Below are 20,878 nucleotides of genomic sequence, written 5' to 3'. Positions count from 1 at the left end.
ACCAGCTGCAGAAATACGGTATCAGTTATGGTGTACCATCTAGAACGTCATCTAATAAGATAAATATAACTCTATATGGTGGGGAAATAACAGTTTCATAAATGGAACTGGAAAAATAATATCCCTATTGTGTTTTCCATGTGACAGATTAGAAAAATAGAAGTCTCTAGTACAATCCTAGGTAACGTATCAGTTGGTTTAAGAAGTTAAAATGTTAAACAAAATAAAAGCAAAAATAACCTTGTGACAGTCAAACCCAGTCCTCAAATAGCTCCTTGGTTTGTCATTATCGTGAGCAAATAAATTTAGTACCAAAAACGGCTATCAAACCTCTCCAGGCTTTTTTCAAAGACAAAGGGAAAGAACTTATTTGCTTTTAAAGTAGTAACTGTTACTCAAATATCAAGCAGATAGTAAAAGAATGGGATCATTATAATTCTGCCTCAAATTTGTCTTTCTAATGGGAATATTCCACTCAATCAAAGAACAAGGAAGACTGCCATAATGTGAACACAAGGAAGGTGTATTGCTATTTCTTTAGCAAGACAAACATCACCTAGACTGTGGCTGTGGAAAACTAAGGACCCTGTAGTTTCAGAGACCTTTACTGCTGCCTCAGCAGTAACTGGCCTTCAAACATAAAAGCAAGTCTCAAAGAGACTTCAAAGAGGAGACCAGGAGTAAAAATGAAATTGTCTTGTTCTAATTGTGCCTAACTCCATTGTTTGAATTATAAACTCAAAGCTGAGAATAAAGATGTTCTCGAAAAATAAACAAAGGTGCTTGAATACTTGGTTTAATGTCTAAAAAGGGCACAGAGATCCTGAATGTCCATCAAGTCAGTGCTAGATTTTCCGCACAGATCACAGCAGATGGACACAAATCCAGACCAGTAACATACTACGGGCAGTACATTGAAGGAAATTCAAGCAGAGAACTAAATTTTGTGTGCCACAACAGGAGGACAAGCTACATCAACAGTTTTGAACCCTTTTAGAATTTAGAATCTTCAGGTCTTTTTAGTAAAAGGATCATAAGTCACAACCACAGAGAGTCTAAAATGTCTAAAACTGAAATTCTGAGGTCAGAGGAATGGGAAGATACACATTAAAAGTGTTGAAAAGAGAGACATACACACACATGTGCTTCCAATGGAATTTTATTTTTTTAAATAAAAGCATAAAAAAGTTTACCAAGCATAGAAAGAGGAAAGCAGAAAAGGAAAATTGACAGAGTGTATGGAACGGGAGAGATGGAACAGGCACAGAAGAAAAGAGGAAGAGTAAAGAATTAGAAGACTAATACAGACTATATTATAAGTTAAATAGGTTACAATCAGTAGGTTTTGGCAATGACTGCCTTCCTCCCCAAATGAAATTGTTTTGTTTTGCAGATATATAGATTTCTTTTTTAATGAAAGGACTCTCAGAGATCCAGAGGCGCTACTTCTGTTTCTGTAGAGATGGAGAAGACACACTGTAGCAGGCCAGGAAACAGCCCACAAGTTAATAATCTCCCTTCCTATTGCATTATGGTGCTTAAGGAGTGGCCTTTTGCTTGAAACCGTTGTTCCCTGGCTATGAATCACATTTTTTTCCACTCAAAGCACATCAAAACCACTCTGAAACCATTAAACAGCATACAAATTCTAATGATATTGTGTCATTCCTCTGCAGCCACTAAATGAAAACAAAGAGCTCTTCTATCAGCCCACATGTCCCTCTGTTGCTGCTGCACTGGTGCACTATAAACATGTACACACGAAAAAAAATCCCATCTGAAGAAAGTAGGTGCCTGCCTTCACTATGGGACACAATGCCAAACACTAAATACCACAGCTGGTGAAATGGGCATGGAGTTTCAGAAAGGAATGTCACTAAAAATCTCCACCAGGAAGATGACTTGGCTGCAAACCACCATACCACCTAAAGGAAATGAATGACTCAAAAAATGTTTTTCCTCTTATTTCTCTGATATTTATTTCTTGAGCTTCTGTAGCTCATCTGACCTACAGTATCATAAAGGCCAACAGCTTTTGGGTATAAGAGTGTGCATGTATCTGATATTTAGGACAACACCAAACCATGGGCATTCTCACCCTTCACCAAAATATAAAATCTCCTTACATAGACCCCTAGACAAAGACTCTTCATTTGTTTGTAAAGGAAAACCTAACTGGGGACAAGCTGGATATGAAAAAGGCTCTGAGGGCAAAAGGAGAAGATGGAATAATTTTTCTTTATTTGTTCAGAGGGAAATGCTCTCTGAGGTGATTTTCCTCTCCTTTTAAACTCCCTCTAAGTCTCATGTTCAGCCACATAAACTCTGAAGCATCTTGTCACTCCTCTCAGCTGTGCTTATCTGACCCTACACACTCCAGAGAACCTACATGAGGCTCACTGATGAAGAGTCAAAGAGCCCTGCTCTAAAACCCCTCACTATCACACCACCACACACAGGTTTGGCTTCCTTTGTGTGAGAATGACCTGAGGAACCCAATAAATTGATAGCTAGATTACTAATGGTTTAGGAATGTCACTTTCCCACTGTCTAGGCAGTTCCATTTACAAAAACTAGTACATGAATTACACACATTGGAATTTTTGTAATTATTAATCCTTGACCTCTTCAAAGTGCTGTACAAACATTAACCATCTAATCCTCAGAATAAACATGCACTGCAAGTAACAAAAAACCCACCCTGAAAGCCCACAACACAAAAATGAATAACTAACCATCCCATCTGAAAAGGCAGTCTCGCCTCTCCTGCAGAAGGAAAAACCAGTGATAACTACAATGTGCTGGGCCCCTGAAAGCCACTAACAAAGTCACTAGAACAGATACAAAGGTTCCCAAATCACAGCCCTATACTGGTGGCTTTAAGGTACAATAGTTTTTAACTCCTGATGTCTTTCCCATTAAACTCTGCAGGTGATAGCCTGCACAGACACGAGAAGTCTAAGGCAAAAAAAAAAAAAAAAAAAAAAAAAAGAACAGCAACAAGGAACCAAATACATAAATATTACAAGAAACACTGTCAAAAGATGATTTGAAAAGCCCATGTATGAGCTTACAGACAATACCTTGGTGGCACGTATTTGCCTGTGAAGGTCAGTTAGTTGTTGGATTTTGTATTCTAGTTCTGAAATCTGGGCTTGAAGCCATGTCCAACGGCTGCCAATTCTAGCTCTGTCTGCAAGCCACTTCCATTCAGAAGTATAGCTGCTGTGAAGACAAAATGCTGGTTAGTCCAAAAATAAAGATAACCACATTTGCACAAGAACATTTTTGACAGCTGCTCTGCCTCATGTTGCAAGCATCTCAGTTGCTTTCAGAAGATATCTGATTATACCCATCCAGTTTCACATCAGCTTCTTTCTGAGGCAACAGAACTAGCCCAAACCAGTACAATCCATGCTCACTGGCTATTCCCACACTAAGCTAGTTTTTTTGTTCTGGATTATAAAACTCAGGGCTGGATAAACTACCAAACCATATCAGTTAAGGCTGATCACAGATGTGTAAAGAATTCCAGTAACTCCACCGGCAAGAATCCAAACTCTTACACTACACTTCCTCCCACAAGCTTTCACAAATATTGTTTGCTAACTACTAGAATCTAACAAAACATCCAGCAATGACCAGCTAGATATCAGGTCACTGCCCAAAAAATCCCAATTAAGTAGTTTAAATTTCTTTTATTCAAGTTGTTTCATCAATATCTGTGTCAGTTTAGTTTAGTCAGATGACTCTTACTACTGTTTAAAATAGATGCTTTTTGCAATACAAAAAGATATGCCTCCTGGCACTTGACATTGTGAACACCTTCAGTTTATTATGCTAAATTCAGCACTGCTATCAGCAAACATTACCCCACCTACACATTAAACAAATGAATGAGGAAACCATACCATGCAACAAACAATCTTAATATTCAGTAAGTTCAAGCAACACAGACAAGACAAAGCAGTATTTTAGTATGTAACTTCCACTACTATCCTACCATTAACTGAGCTCATTTATTTACAGAAAGCAACTGGTGTTTTTTCCTCCAGTGAAGCTGTCAAGTAGTTTGCCACAGCTAACCTTAAAAACTGTAAAAACAAAAATCAAACATCTAGAAAAGAAGTGCTTTTCCTCAAATTATTGGGATAATTACTGGATCTAGATCCTTGATGACAGTCTAAGTTTGCACATGCAGAATATGTGATCTCCTGTTCCCCAGGCAATGAAGAGCACTGAAGTATCACAAAAGATACAAGAAATAGCAGATGCCAATGAACTGGCAGAGGAACATAATACAAATGTAATTGTTTCATGCAGAATTTTGTGTCAACTATCTCAACAACAAAGAGAGATAATACAGCAGAAGATGCTAGACATGTCCTGGCACGAGTAAGGAATCATCAAATTTGAGAATCCTAAAATTTTCATGGCTAATATTATAAAACACAATATAACTCAAAATTTCAGAACTTTCAGTCTAGTTTAGCTATCATAAATAGTAAGGATAGACACAGTCACCTCTAAAATACATAACCTTCTCCCTTTTTAACATAAATTATCCTCCCACATAATTTATCACCAGTTTAAACCCTCTCATATAGAGAAAAAATGAACATATGAAATAATAGTGATTGAAACATCCTATTTAAATACAAATTTTACAAGGAGGCAATGTGGATTACTATCAAAAACAAACTCAAAGAGCTCTGTAAATATATATGATAATAAATTACTTGCATTTTACATATTCTACTAGTAAATTTCTCCTAGGAAAACAAGGCATATGAAGTCATCCTGTGAAAATCTATTTTTCTGACCTATTTTTATTTCTCTTTATCTTCCCATTATTACCAGCAAAGAGTAAAGAGTCCCAATTACTTATGCTTGAACCAGGTCTTCTGACAAGAACTTCTCTGGGATTGACAGCTTTTGCATGTTTGGGCTCCTGAAAGTCATAAAATACACTCTGCTGGCAAAGGGAGGGAATCTGAATTCCAAGCTTTTAATTAAATGTGTTCACACAAGCGTGCTGGCTGGAATAGTTGAGACTTGTCTCAGGACCCTGGTCTGGCAAAAAGGTAAACCTAAGAAAGAGCTGCTTGGTGAGTCTATAAAAATGCCTCAGTTAATAATTTTAACAAAAAAAATTAAAGAGGAATAATGAGGATAACCAAGAAAAACCCAACAGGAGTAGTGAGGTGTTTATTTGTGCTCCTTTCTCAAAAGGCAATTGAACAAACGAACAATGAAACCCACAAACCAGGACATTGTAAAAAGAAAGCCAAGGTAAAAGGAAATAAGTACACAGACAGATTCACCTCCCAGACAAGATGCAACAGTCTGGGCAGAAAGGTGAGCTACTCTCAAACAGAATGAGGAGGAGCAGGAAGCAAATGAGAAGTTATGTGTCCTGCACACAGCTGGGAAACAAGAAGCAGAATGGAAAGGGCCCGAACTGCTCTTATGCCACCTACACTGCATGAAATCAGTGTGGCATAAGGGAATCCACAACCAGTATCAGACCACAGCTGTCAGTAGAAGGAATGTTAAATGTTGTAACCTCTGTCTATTACTGTGTTACACACAAACAAGAATCCTCTGCAAAGTTACATCACAAGTTGTTTTTTAAAAACGGTTGGATTTTTTCCCCTTAGACACAGTACTTAATTTCAATCAATTGCATTAGCTGTTAAACATAAACATTTTTGCTTCATTCCAAAACACTATGCAAGTATTTCTTACGGCTTTAAATTCTATTATATAATTAAAATAACAGCATTTAATCACACTGTGTAAAAACTGTCCTTAGTCCCCACTCTAAGGAAAAGTTTCCACTGAACTAAGCACAAACATTCTGCGCTCAGGCCAAAGGAAGGAATTTTAGCTTCTCCACCTTGTTAGCCCAGGCTGCCCCATGCCCAGTACCTGCTCAAAGCCCTGGGCAGTGACATGGATTAGAGAGTTGCTCCTGGTTAATTTTAATTTTAGGGGCAGCATGACTGAAGCAAGTTGAAGTCTAGATCCCTTTCCCAGTTTTGATGTGTTGCAGACCAGGGTAAGAGACAGAAGCATTGCTCAACTCTGTTCCCATCCCTGTCACTCATATTTGTTTGATCTTGCATTATTTTCTAACTACCTTTTCCTCTAAGCCTACATCTCTACAACTCTTTTAGTAAAGCTTGTAACTCCTAAGGAAGATAAAATCACTGTGAGCCACCCTCACACTCCTAAAATGAGCTGCTTGCATGCAAAGTAGTATGGTCGCTCAAGTGACAAATGATAACCTATTTCTGCAAAAAAAAAACAAAACCCAAACCAACCCTGAAACAAACCCCAAACCTGGGTAAATCTGTTCCTGGGATGCTAGACAGTAAAGTTTAACATTCACTCAGTAAAGGAAGTTGTTTCAAGGTGGCTTCAGAGAATTCATTAATTGTGCAAACCCAGAGACAAAAAAACAAACAACCAAAAAACCAACCACAGTTACAAAAATAACCAGGCCTGTCACTGAAGGAGGAAGTCAGAGGCAGGTGCTAAAGTAGAAGCTCCTGCTCTTGTTCTCTGTTGGGAATGAGACAAGAAAAAATACTTTTCTGTCTGTCCTGCTTCCTGTGTGCTCCTTCCACTAAGTATCTTTACTAAGTTTCTGTGCTTTTGGCTCTAAGATCATACAACCTCCACAGGAATTCCAAAATCTTTCTTCTGCTACCAACTCAGTATAAACCACGTCACACTGGTAAGTTTCTCATGTTCAGTACTGTAGTACAATGGAATATTAAATTTGCATATAAACTTACTGCTCTTGCAATGACTCTAAATCTGCAGATGATCTCCTACATTTATCCAGGACTATTAGAATTGGAAGAGAACAGAGAAACACTGATTTTTTTTTTTTTTTTATCAATAAAATATCTCATTTAAATTGTCCTAGGAAAACATGCTGGAATTGCAACTTGTTTCCATGTGAAATACCTGCCTGCATTTCTATTTTGACTGGACTGCAGATCAATCCTGCACAACTTACAAGGTAAGGAAAGAAAAGAAATGCAGCAGAACAAACAAGGCATGATGAGCACAGTCACAAATGCAAACAAGTATGATCAAAAACCTAGCTAGGAGCAGACAGACATTCAGGCTGTAGTAGGGCATCCCAAAGTATGGAAAAGAGTTCAGCTGGGGATCACCAGCAACAGCAGAGGCAGGATAAGCATTTTATCAAACCTAGTTGCTTCTGCTGAGATGGAAGAGGCAAGTAAAGAGCACTAAGTATTTCTGGTCTGTTGCTGGAACTGAAGGAAGTTTCAGCCATGACCTGAGGACAGAACGCACAGATGAACCCCTCAGCACCCTCACCTTCCCTCAAAGGGAAACACCCAGAGCAAACCACGCTTTTACACAACCAAACCAACACTGCAGAACACAACAGGACTCTCAGAAGCATTTCCAGTGCTCCATTGTGTTTTGGGTGAGATTTATGTTTTCCCAATTGTTAGGAAATATTAGGAAGAAGTTTTTTACACAAAGGGTGATAAAGGACTGGGATAATGTGCCTGGGGAAGTGGTGGAGTCACCATCCCTGGATGTGTTTAAACAAAGACTGGATGTGGCACTGGGTGCTGTGGTTTAGTTGAGTTGTCAGGGCTGGGTTGGCCTCGATGATCTTGAAGGTCTCTTTCAGCATTGTGATTCTGTGATTAAGATCAGCTTGTCCCAAACAACAAATACAGGCAACCTAGCTGAGCACAAAAGGGAGCTGTAACCAAGATAAAATTGTTGTGCTACACACACTGCTGTTTGGGGTTTGTGCGTGGGTTTGGGGATTTTTTGGTTGCAGGAGACATGAAGAGGTGGAATTCAAACCTTGAAGGTGTATTTTATTTTTATAAGCAAACAAAACGCCCAAAAACTTCAGAAATGATGGAGAAACACAGTGGTGTTTAAAATGCACAAAACACACGGAACCTGGGATTGACAGTAAGTGTCCAGGAAGGTTGGTTCAAGCAGGTGTGATGAGGAAAGAGTACTTTAGAGTGTGCAGCCCTGTGACCTTGGCAAGATTCTCCACAAGTTATCTTATATGCTGAAAATGAAAAGCAAACTAAAGCCTTCCACCTTTGTAACTCCCAGTGAGAACAAGTAACATGCCCTGCCATGACATGTCTGCAGGGACAATGACAGGATGCTTCCTGCTAAACAGGAAAAGAGAATGCTTGCAACAGACCCACATCAAAACTCAAAAAAACATTTGACAACCCATAACACAGTCACCTTTCAAAAGGCTTTGAAAACACAAACGTTTTCAAGTAACAACACTCTTAAATGCACACAAGCCAGAGAGCAAGGCACTCACATAGTGTGGGTGGGAAAAAAAATCCTCCAATTCCAAAATTCTTCATTAAACATAGGAAGGGCAGTTGTTCCTGGCATCCCCTCATATTTCTGCTAAGTCTCTCAGCATGGGGTATTTTGCTCTTTCTGCTAGGTGATGTTTCCCTTTGGTTTAATCCACATTGTTCTGGCACTCAGTTTTTAGATGATACAGTCCTAAAGTGACCTCTGCCATCCCTGCTGGTTCATCTCCTCTCTCTGGGAACTCCTGGGCTGACAGAGCCCTACTGCCAATCACACAGCAGGGAAGTATTTGGGAGCAAGAAGCAGCTCAGTCACAGAGTGACTCCACCCTCAGGATAAAGAGCTGATCACCCTCTTTAGTGGGAGTCCTGAAAACAGTGGCAGTTTACTGTTTTTATGAAGGATTGATCTCTGGAAACTGAAAAGCAAAAAGAAACCAGAAGGTTCTCCAGTCTCTAAGTTCCATCCAGACATCACATGGCTCACCATGAACTTCATGAAACATTGGGAAAGAAATCACTCATTCCCCAATTCTCTTGGGAAGCTCACTCAGTTGTACAAAAATACAGAATATTCTCCCCATGGCACTCTCCCACAAATGGTCCACAGTACACCAGTGTGGTGGGGGTCCCTCCAGGACTGGAGCCGATAAGCTGTGAACTTCCTCAGCTGCCCCTAATTTGACACCAGCATTACACTCAGTTCTCTGACTACACACGGTAAAGCCCAAAAAGCAACTGTCCTGAATGTAAGTATTTTCTTACAAGCCACTAATGTGGGCTCAGAGCTTCTGATACTTTTGGTCAACATGGTGGAGGAATTCAACGCATCCATTTTTCTTCTCTCTGCAGACACTGACAGTAAATAAGAGATTACCTACAAAGACTAGAAGATTGTATCATATAAAATATTCAAATTAGGTGAATTTAGATATGCTTGTATTTTAGATAACCTTATCTAGATTTTAGTCATAAGATAAAAGTGTGTGCCCACTCCCAACTAAAACCTCCAACACTTTTAAGAGCTGAACAAATACGTCCAACTATTAAATGACCCGTAAATGCTTTCTCAAGGACTAATTCTTCCAGCACACCTACATAATGTTTGTTTTCAGAATGGACTAACTTCAGTTGCTGTTGAAGCATTAATTCCCCTGGATCAGTTAACTGTTAAACCCCTAATAACTACATAACTAAAAAAGCCAGTGTGTGCTGTTTTATGAATGCAATCTCTTCTATGCATTCCTGAGTCCAAAAAAGATTAAACTGTAACGATTGTGGGCGATCACCAGTATTAGGGCTGATCAACATCACACAAAAAACCACTATTTACTGTGGCAGGTCACTCTCAGCATTTGCTCAGACCATCCAGGAGCCCTGTGCTGCTGTTTTGGAATCACCAGCACCAAACCAAGCTATGCACTCCCCACCCCCTCACTCCTACTGCAAAAAATCAACCAAGGGAATTTCTCTGGTGCTCAGAATTACTCTGTAATCTCTCTGAAGATCTGCAGCCAGGTCATTCTTCTGGATCCTTTGGTGATTAACAGGAATTTTTACCTGGCAGACATTTTTCTCTGAAACACTACACAGCTTCCCAAAACATGGGCTGTAGTTCTCCCTATCATCTACAGACATCAGCAACTGCTAATTACAATAATTTCTGGCTCCCATGCCTGGTCCCACCATCTCTGACACACTGAGGCCATTTAATATTTTCAGAATTGCATCCAATAATGCATGTTAATGCCAACACATAATATACATCTTATCTTCCCAAACCAAAAAACTGTATCCAGCTGAACATTTCTGCTACACCATCGGGCCTGAGAAATGTATGCAGTAACACCTGAAATTATCAACCATACCTGTGATTTTTCTCTTGAAGAGAAAATTCATGAGGGAAAAAAAATTAAGTAGCAAGGAATTAAAGAGCAATGGAATAAAATTTTTACATCTTCCACAAAATGAGAAGGGACAGTGCAAAGGATAGAACAGGAAAATCAATATTCAGAAAAAAGGCTGTAGAAAAAAAATGAAAATAGGAAAAGGGAAAGTCTCTGTGCTTAGATACCCTAGCAAGGGAGAGATTTCATAAACATTTCACTGGTGCACTAGTTATGCTCCCTCATCTGAGAAATCACATCTTCCAAACTGAAGAGATGCCACAGACAGTATTTGCCTGCTTCAGGGTCCCTGCAAAGGATTACACTACTGCTGCTGTTTTAAATTAGAAATTGAACTTTTTAACTTGCACTGAATTGTTAATTCAATTTGGGGACAGAATAAATTAAAAATTCAGCTTCTTACAGGATCTGTTAGTGTTGAATCTTTCCAATGGCTGGCTTCACAACCTGGGAAGTGCTCTTCACCTTCAGTTCTGTTTACATAATTCTTTAGAGCTGAGTTAATTATAAAAGGCCAAGTGGGTTAAGTGAAGGCGGAGTCAGTCAGAACATTAACTGCCCAGAAAGAAAAAACCTGCAAAAGGTAAACAACCAGCAGCATTTCCTCTTAATAAAATAAAAGAACTCCAAACATGCTGTAAATTGAGTATCTGCTAATGGCTTTTGTTAAAAATATTTTAATATTAATTTTTAAGGTTCTATTGTCTGCTCCAGCACCCCAACATGCTGTACACCAGTCCCACGTGAAGCAGAGAAGCAGGTAGGGCTAAAATGCAGAAAAAGAAACTTCAATAACAGCAGGGCTGCCTAGAAATGAGCTTCTTTTCTTGCCTTTGAAATGGCACAACATCAATAGACTAACAACAAAACACCAGGAACAGAGGCCTAGAAATTCTCTCTAAGTATTACACAACTGCCCTTCAAAAAGAAACCAAGTAGTGCTACATCTGTAGCCCATGCTCAACATAAATAAGGTAGAACTTAAAAAGCACATTCCTTTAAAGATTTGTGCAAATGAAACATTGTGACAGCACACAAGCAGCATAACAGTGGTGTCCAGCCACTGAAGTTTATTCCAAAATTTGTATGTGTATTCTTACAAGGAAAAGATGGGTATGGTATTCATGTAAGCTCCAATTCCATCTTATAAGTCAGTATACACATATATATATGAATAAATAGATTCATATTCCAATGTAAAATGTATAAGAACCATACTGTTTTTGAGACATTTTGGAAAACTAAGAGCTGAAGCTGGAAGGCTCCTGCCAGCTGCACTGGGAATCAGCAGCAGGCTTTTGGCAGTGGAGAGGTTACAGCCCAATAGAGCAGCAGGAAACTGTCCCAGCTGGGACTGCGGCAGGTGGGGAAGTGGAGGACAGAGAAAACAGGTGAGAAAGAGCAGCAGCAGCAGCAAAGACACCACCACACACCGATGTCCATGTCCCACCGCTGGGAATGTGCTGTGGGGACAGGGCTGAAGGGAGAGCTGGCAGAGTGCCCGCCTGGCCGGGAGGGCAGCTGGACACTTCTGACAGGGCTCCCACTTCAGACCCCGAGGCAAAGGAAGCTCCGGGGGCTGAGCTGAGTGTGAAACCTGCAGCAGCAGGGCCCCAGCAGCCGTGCTGAGAACACGGGACACTCCTCACCCCACTGCAGGAGAAATCCAGGCCATGAGGCCCCCCTGCTGCTGCTGGTGTTGTGTGGTGAGGTAATAGAGGAGGAGCCAAAGAGAACCTGGCGGCTTCACTGGGCAAGGCAGGAGGTTAAACCTCGCCATTTGGTCTGCAGGGACAAGGGCTGGGGAGTGCAATGAATGTAGTTTGAACAGTTTGGTGGTATTTGGGTTTTGTAGGAGCCTGGGATTGAATTTCACTGAGTTTTTCTGCTGCTCAACTCTACCCTATGGGCTGGGAAGAAAGGGAGTTTATAGTGCTCAGATATTCAAACACAGGTTTATTTGTTTTTCCAATGCCAGAATCAGTAATTAGAAGTTTGCTAACTGAAAATTAAATTGATTTAAATTCCCCAACAGAAAATTTGTTTTGACTCACAAGAGCTAGGCAAAGTGTGTGGATGAAAATAATATAATTTACAACCATTTCAGTAAAAAAGAGCACAGGTCAATATATTTAAATCCAGCATCTAACATCACATTCCTAACCCATATTTAGCAGTATGAATGAAACCCTGTTACAGGAGAGCATTCCTATTTTGGGAAGTCTTTATGCACACTTTTTACTTCATGTGAAAAGGAAAGCACTTAAATTATTTCCTGTATCAGGGGCCCATGTATGCTGATTTTCAAAGGCACTGGGTATATCCCTTTGAAGTAGATTCTCACTAAATCAATGTTAGCTATAAACCAAAATAACACTGCCCTTGCTTCACATGAAGTTACAAAGACAGTTCATTGTTGTTTATAAACAAATCTCTTAATTAAAACAAACACATTTCACGGCTTAGTGAAAGAAAAAAGCTAGCCATTAAACAGTGATTAATCAGCACTTGACATCAAGCACCAAATTCTTCTTGTCTCCAATTTAATTAAGCATACAAGGTTATATATGTATACACATGTGCCTGCTTATTAGACTTGCTATTCTACTATACTATCTCGACTGTGTATTAAAAAGTTATTAAGAAGAGTAATGCCAAGTTTTTATTTAATATGAATTCAACACCCATCCAACTTAAAAGATTTGAGATTACCAGCTCCAAGTTTCTCTTGCAGGTTAAAACCTGTCGAACCTTCTGCCATTCACTAAAACCTTCCAGTCTGCCTTCAGCAGCTCCAAAAAATGAATGTAATTACAGGGTAGAAATCAGGATCCCCACTCACAAGAGCATTACTCTGGTATTGTGAGAACAAAGTCTTGCTAGACAGCAACTTTTTATTGCTGCATAAGAAATCTCTAAAGCCAAACAGTAAATGCATGTGGGACCCTAAAGAAGTTATTAATTCATCTTATGGAAACCCAACCAAGTGAGGTTAAATATATTCTGAAATAACACATGTATCCTTAGAGTTAAAACAGAAGGCAAACTAAAGCTATCTTTTCCTTGATTCTCCTCCCACATCCTAGTGATAGGAGCCAAGAATTGAGAAAATGGAATTCTTGGAAAAGCAACATATAAAACATTCTTAAATCAGCATATTATTTGCACCAATGATTTTATACTTATTCAAAAGCCCTCATATTAATCTTCTATGCAAATAAGACATTTCTTGGACTCATAAACTAAAAAGTCTTAAAACCAGGAAACAAGTGGGGGTTTGTGCCTACGAGCAGCACTTTGTCCTGGCAGACTCTCTTCCTCCCCTTCCCAAACTTGTAATTCAGTTCTCACATCAGATATGAAGTGAAATTACAGCTCAGTGTGGAAAATTAGGACCTGACCTTGCAAAAACAAACAGCCTCCCTTTACAATGTGGCTCCAGGATTTGCAATAAACCCTGTCCCTTAAGCAGTGCTGTGTATAGCCAGGCCTGTACTGATGTTGCTCAGTTAGCCACAAGAAAAAATGCAAGGCAAAATGGAAAATAATCTAGAACAAACAGATTGGATCTGGAGATACTAGTCATAATTTTTTCTTCCTTCCTGTATGTTCTCTGCCTTAACACTCCCCTCCCCATCACATGTTTGTACTAAAGGCAGATTTCCCATCTTCTCTTTCCAACTAGCAATCTAAAGGGAAAAAAATAAAGGAGGAAAAAAATAGAAAAGAAAGATTTACTATCTCTTCACATTCATTATAAAAGTTTCCAGGCACAACAAACCCTGTGGGCATGGAAAAATATAACAGTGCGTCCTTGTCAGGCTTGAGGTTGCTGGAGGATAATCAGTAAAACATGTCTTTCAGAAATCAGAGGAAAAAGCATGAAAACATTTCAGAGGGGAAATCCCACCAAATGATGCAAAAGGATTGTATTTGGCTAGGGAAAGGAGAACTGGGAAAACAAGGCATGGGACTTGCCATGAGTAGAAAGAGCTATTTATTTTGCAGAAAAATCTGTTGCAAGCAGTTTTTCTGTCTAATTGATTAGACACATGTATTACTGTTTGATGGAGTGAGCAGCTGTTTTTTCAAAGAACCACAGTGATGTATCCTTTGATTCTGGAAGATCACACATGTAGTGTACACAGAATAAAAACTGCACTCTGCAAAGGCTTGAAGGTTTCCCAAATGACCACCTGAGCATCAGAGTTCTTTGTGGTACATTGCATTTCCAAAAACATCAGGAACAGACACAAAATACATCAGTAGGAATGTGGAGTTGGCCTAGCAGGACACACACTGCTCCCAGAGTGGAGCTGTGCTGTTGAAAAACTTCTGAGCTCGCATAATCATCCAATTCACCTTGTTTGAAATCTATGGCTATTTCTATGTATAATCCTTCATCTTCAGGAACCACAAAGATCAACAAGTTTCAATTAAATTCAGCAGGTGAAATGCTGTCCACGTTGCGTATCAAGTGTTAGTCATGAATCCCTAAAGGAATTACTCATGGTCAGCTTTGTGTTCCTTCCTTGGGCACTGTGTCTTGCTCTGGTTTCTAATACTTAACAGTGAGCCAGAGAGCAGCACCTAAAAGCTGCCTTTGAGAAACCACAGAGAAGGACTCCCCTGGATTGTGGGAATTGCCTGTGCCCAAAAGATGGAATGTACTATAAAATACACCAAAAATTACTGCTGGAAATGTGGTGCTATGAAAACTGACAGGTTAAAGTCATTCATGAGCTGACAGTAGCAGCAAAATGACAAAGGTCCTGAAGACAGCCAACTGTTTTTTCATATTTCCTTTTAGTAGACACTTAAAAGAATACAACACGTTTTGATTAAGCTCTTGAAATGAGATGAGCCTTTCCAATTACTCCAGGAACTAGAGAAGTTTGACAAGGACTGTGAATTGCCTCCATCAGCAGAGCAAGGATCTTTCTTGCCTTGAGGACAGAATCTATGTAATGCAGGAACAATGGCTTAAATATCTTACAACTGCTATTTGCAACTAAACAACAAAGGTATTGAAATAGATGGATAAAGACAATCTTACTTGAGCCACAAAGCACTGAGATACAGCTCAGAAGAGCTTATGTCAATACTCATTGGGAAAAACTCTTTTCAAGATAATGAGAATGAACAGGTTCAAAATGCTAAAAATAACTCCAGGTTTTTTAACTAGCACAAGGAATTGGAGCTGGAATCAACTTCTCCCTCCTGATGGGAAACAGACTGTTCTCAGGTAAAAACGGTAACTGCAGATTCCTTCTTGCCCTGCACATTGGATTGATACCTCCTCCCGCCACAAAAAGAGTGAAAACCACACAGTCACAAATGATCAGTTACCAGCGTGATTATACCCTTAAGTTAAATGCAATCAGTATACTGAGATGTGGGCAAAACCAAAACATTCCTTCTATTCATCACTACATTATCATACATTGAACCTTATAGTATCTACAGTTTTGTGAAAAACATCACGGAGGGATTCAGAGTAAAAGCCCTCATTATGAAAAAATTAAAATTTCCACACAGGTGAGGAAATTAATACTGTCTCACCTACAGGATCCCATTATTTCTGGAAAGCACTTTAGGCCAGTTCCCAAGAAAAGAAAGGCAATTCAAAGCACGTAAATCCACTCAGCAGAAATAAAAATGGGTATTAACTTAGTTTCTTTTGTCCAGAGGAAAGGCAATCCAGAGGGCCTGAAAGTGGCAAGGCTCAGGAAACAGCAAATCTCACCACCTGAACTGGTGAATAACTGATTTACCTCTGCTACCCAGAAGAAGAAGGGACAGCATTTTAGCCACAAAGGCAAATCTTAGGAAGGTTGGAGAAATGAAGAAAAACATTCTGAGCTGAAGATAACGATAAACCCAAATAAGAGAGAGCCTGTCCTCACTGCTGTGTTAATTCAAGCATTGCCTCAGCCGAGGCACACAGACAAGTCTTTAGCTTAAATCAGGCAGCACTTAAACTCTGAGCTTGCTGGCCCAGCAGCACACCCCAAATGCCAGTGATTCTTTCCCTGCCAATGTCGCAAGGGCGCCACTGCTGAACAACTGCTCACCAGTAAAGAACATAAAAAAAGGGAGAAGAATAAACAACCCAAAATAAAGGGCCACACTGAGTCAGACTACAGATCATCTTACCCGGTTCTCCTGCCCCTTAGCCATAGATGAGATAACAGTGTTACAACAGCGCAGGCATGGAGGGAGCAGCTTCCCCCAACATTCCCTCAGCTGCCAGCAATAGCAGCTCGGGGATTTCCTGAGCCAAAGGTAATGGGTTTGCACTTAATAATCCTCTGTGGATTTTTTCATCAGTGCAACAAAGTTAACTGAGTAAGCCTTAAGTGGAAAGATAACTACCAAAAGCCATAAGAAGGAAAAAAGGTAATGGACTGGCAGGAGAATTAGAAATTCAAGTGTCCCTGGCAGGAAGAAAAAAGAAAACTATCACACAAAACTTTGGTTCAAGTTTTACATTATCCACTACTGTTCAAGAATCGAGAATTTCTTAAGAGTTTTCTTTTTCAGTTCATGCAATCACAAGATAAGAATCCTAGAGGCAGAGCTACTACTCAGAAGTTCAAGTATATCAGTTAGGAGAAGAACATGGATTCTCCTGTGCTGGGGAGAGCCCAAATGATGTTTTTTATTAAAATATTTCAAAAGAATAATTATTTTGCAAACTCAAATATTGAAGGTGTTCCTAATTTAGTTGACAAGTCATCATGCTTTGGCTGGACTTCAGCACAGTATTTACCATCCTGACAATGCATAAAAGAAAATGAAAACCTTTTCTCCTCTGTTTTTCAGACCTACAGAGCTTAGAGATAACAGCAGAGATTTGATACAGCCTCGCTGGACTGAAGCTGTAAACACGTAATAGGGCAAAGCTCTTCCAGTTTCAGAAGCTTACTTGATTTCTTCTGAGCATTACGCTTTTCAGGAAGCAGAATGGGAAGTAAGTGTTTTTGAGTATTTTTAATTTTCTTTTTCTAGACACACTCTCACAGCAAAGGGTATAAGACCAGTAAACACAAACCCTGTCCTGTCTTTAGGAGCCCATGAGAAATGTGGGTGCCATGAAGCTCCTACCAAGGTGCTGCATTTGTGTGCAGCTCTGTTCTGTGTATCACAGCCCTGACTATTATACCCCAATAAACCTTAGGACATGCTCATCTCTCCAGCTTTGGGAACAGGAAAGCAGCTGTCCATTCACCGCCTCCTAAAATTTCTTGACTGAAGAGATTGTGTTAACAGTATAGCAAGGGAGAGGTAAAAACAAAAAGAAAAAAGGTTGTACCATTATCAGAGAGCAATTTTACTATTTACTCTTACTCACCACTGATTTTCAAAGCCATAGTAATTTGTAGTGACAGGATTCCTGCCAACTTAAGACACTACTAGTTAATGAATTTCCCTCTAGGTTTTCTTGAAAAAGATAGCAGCAGCAGAAAAACACCATTGCTAGTTACATTCATAGTTGCAGAGTGACTTCAGTAAGTAAATTCATATTTTTAGAAGTAGAAGTTAAAGAACCAAACTTTTCCAATATACCAACCACCAAATTCCGGATGGCTTGATACCTGCATCAGATGATCATTTTTAATTTTTACTCTTTATCACAACATAGTGGATTTCAAGATCCTAATACTGACTAACTCTTAATAACTCCAGAGTAAAAGTAAAATTATTTTCATTCTGACCCCAAGTATTTACAGCTATCATTTACAGCACCATTTGAGTATTAGCAGTATTGATGTAATGCAAACTGACAGAGTGCAGTACAAACTCTAGTTCTCTGCAATCTAGTAAAGCAACTACTCCTTAAATGCATTAACTAGAAGTTCTTACTTTTTGCCAAAGCTAGTTCACACTGCCAGCCTTGCTGATTTCAGCAAGACTACCTATTGAGCAAGTTACTCACACAAGATGGAATCTGCAGGTCTAGACCTTTCCATCCCGATTTATAAGTAAGAAGCACATAAGTCTAAGCAGGAATTTAACACTTACGCTTCCACAGTTGTTCTTAGAGTCTGTTCCTCACCATCGTCATCTGAGCTGCTACATGTTGCATCAGAGTCCAGGTCCTTCTCCACGCGGGACAGCAGCCCTCCAGTGGAAAGTGCAAAGCCACGGATTTCGCCCGGCGCGACGCCAACTCCGTTCTGTACATCCACACCCAAACTACTCTCCGAAGTAGTTGTGCTGTTTTCTGGCCAACCTTCAGTGCATCTGAGGGAGCTATTGCTCAGAAACCTAGCTGGCTCATGGAAAACCTTCATCCTCTGAAGCTGATGTTTCACAAAGCATTTCAGCTGCTGATCACAGTGTTTGATAACGTGCTTTGCCAGGAGCATTTGTAAACGCTTCTGAGTTCTTTTGGCGCGACTGATTTCCATTTGTTGCTTAGTGACACACTGGAGCAAGCGAGCACACACCTCCTCCTGGGGGCAGCTCGAAATCCCTTCTGAAGGCCCTTGAAGAATTTGGTGCAATAAATCCCCTTTCATTGCTTCAGTGCAGACTTCCAAAGCCCTACCCAAAACCCCATTCTTCTTGTACCATTTACCATTTAAAAGTTGCATTTCTTCTGTGTTACTGGATTCAGTTACACTTGACCCTGAAAGTCTCTGCATTGCTGCCAAGTTTGGAGAGGTGGTCTCTGGAAAGGCTGCCCCTTTGACCTGTTGCTCAGGTTCTGAACGACAAATAGGACCAAATGACGTGTCAGCACCATTATGTAATGGCTTTCTCATCTTGGAGCAGCCAGGCTCTCCTGCTTTCATCTGCTTACCAGTTTTGTTGCTAAAAGCAGAATTTGTACTCATTAACAAAACAGACTGATAGCACTTGGAGGATGGTGGGGAACCAAAATGCTGCACACTGAAGATATCATTCCTGAGGTTGGGCTCAGCAGTGGGGAACCCCAGGACTGAGCAAGTAATCTGTGCGATGGAGTCCTCTTTTATCTTCTCTTCCACTGCTCTGGAATTTTCCATGCACAAAGCTGTATCAGACTCCATAGCTCTAGAGGACAAAGAAGGTGACAAGTGGATACCATGACCTTTTGTTGTTGCCTCTCTGAGGGCTGGTGTCATTATAGCTATGGTAGGTAGTTTACAGCAAACCTGAAAATAACATGGGCCATGTAAATTTTCTCATTTTTGTGACACAGTACAAATACAACAACTCTGTTAGACATTTCATTCTTTCAATGCAATTCAAAAATTCCATAAAAAGGACATTATCTACAGAATACAGACTATGTTGCCTCCCAAGTCAAACAAGAACACTCTTTCTGTTTTTTCTTTATTTCATTCAGAGGCTGTTCCATGTGCAATGAAAGCCTTTACGTCTCAGGGGAATAACTGTTCATACCTCATTTCATTTTTGATTCTATCAGTCTGAGAAACAAGACCCAAAAAGTTCAGGTCTGTCATCTAACCTTGCCCAAGCTGAAAAACATGACCTTGAGCAATGTCACTGGCACTATTGCGAGAAACATATTTACTGTAAGTCTATATAAAGCAACTATTTGATTAATTATTATATATTCTTATAAATACACATTAGAAACCAATCAGCAAGGCTAATGCTTTCAAAACAGAAAATTCTGAAGTTTCCTACCAAAAAAGAATTCTTTCCTGTGCCTTTGTATACCACCCTTTATTCATCAGGCACTGTCTGCCTAATACATACAGATTATTTTTCATAACAAACTGAGAAAAGACAGTTCTCTTTGACAAATCCTTTAGCTTGTGGCTTGACAATTAACAAAGGGTTCCCAGACTTTGGGATCAAAAGACCAATGTCAACCTTCACCCCTTCTTATCCACAGCTATGCTGCCAAGCCACTGTATCTATTCCATGCAGCAATCACTTGCACAGTGCTTACGGCTTTGTTTAGAAGATGCTTAAATAAACCCAATTTAATTGAAAATGGCCTGCAGAAGCCCAAAAGATAAGTTCCTGTGAGCTGTTCATTTAGAAGCTAGAGACAAAACCAGAAACCATAAAAGAGCAGTAGGAAAAGTGAGTGCAGCACAGAAATGCCACAGTAAATGCTGCTGAACCGTGCACTAGTAGAGCAGCACTTGCACTGCCCTCCTTTTAATGTCTCCAGTTTCCCTGATCTCCACAGCAACTGCCTAGCTCAGCAATTTTCAGTGCACACATCCCATAAGGGGTCAATGATTCTGAGGCTGCCACATATGGATCTTAAGAAAAGATCTGTCTGAAGCCTTAGCTTGTTTATAACTACAGTTTCTTTTTTACATTGAAGGTGCAAACATTAAAGTGAGATGTGGAAACCTAGGGAACTGAGAAATACCAGTTTGGATACTTGCTCTTTAACCCTCAAAACATAGAGAGCCACATGCTCCAGTACTGCCTTACCATTCTCTGTTACGCTTTATTCACCTTTCATTGCTCCATCATGTGTACTTCATCTCTAGGGTTTTCACCTCCATACATCACCCTCCTAACATCACTGGGACCAGGTTTGGTGGTCCTATTGCTAATCATAAATGATACCATTAAAATCCTCAGGATTTTAACCTTTATAAATAAGCCAATCAGTTCAGCCTAAAGAGGAGCTCA

General features: G+C 39.9%; 1 protein-coding gene across 4 annotated transcripts in view; it reads right to left on the bottom strand.

The window, feature by feature from the left end:
* KANSL1L (KAT8 regulatory NSL complex subunit 1 like) overlaps positions 1 to 20,878 on the bottom strand; it is a 60,635-nt gene that overhangs the window by 35,432 nt on the left and 4,325 nt on the right. For 3 of the 4 annotated variants that reach the window (XR_014590572.1, XM_083865384.1, XM_083865383.1), the window contains exons 2-3: positions 18,290 to 19,407; positions 3,084 to 3,225 (exon numbers count right to left, since the gene is read on the bottom strand). Coding sequence is in view for 3 of the 4 variants with exons in the window: in XM_083865384.1 (XP_083721510.1) it covers positions 3,084 to 3,225; positions 18,290 to 19,377 (1,230 nt within the window). In the remaining variant the exon portion in view is untranslated. The remainder of the gene's footprint in view (positions 1 to 3,083; positions 3,226 to 18,289; positions 19,408 to 20,878) is intronic. The other variant, XM_083865385.1, reaches the window with a different exon arrangement.

This window comes from Zosterops lateralis (genome assembly GCF_965231275.1).
Source record: "Zosterops lateralis genome assembly, chromosome: 7".
Lineage (NCBI taxonomy): Eukaryota > Metazoa > Chordata > Aves > Passeriformes > Zosteropidae > Zosterops > Zosterops lateralis.
This window is presented reverse-complemented; position numbering and strand designations above follow the sequence as displayed.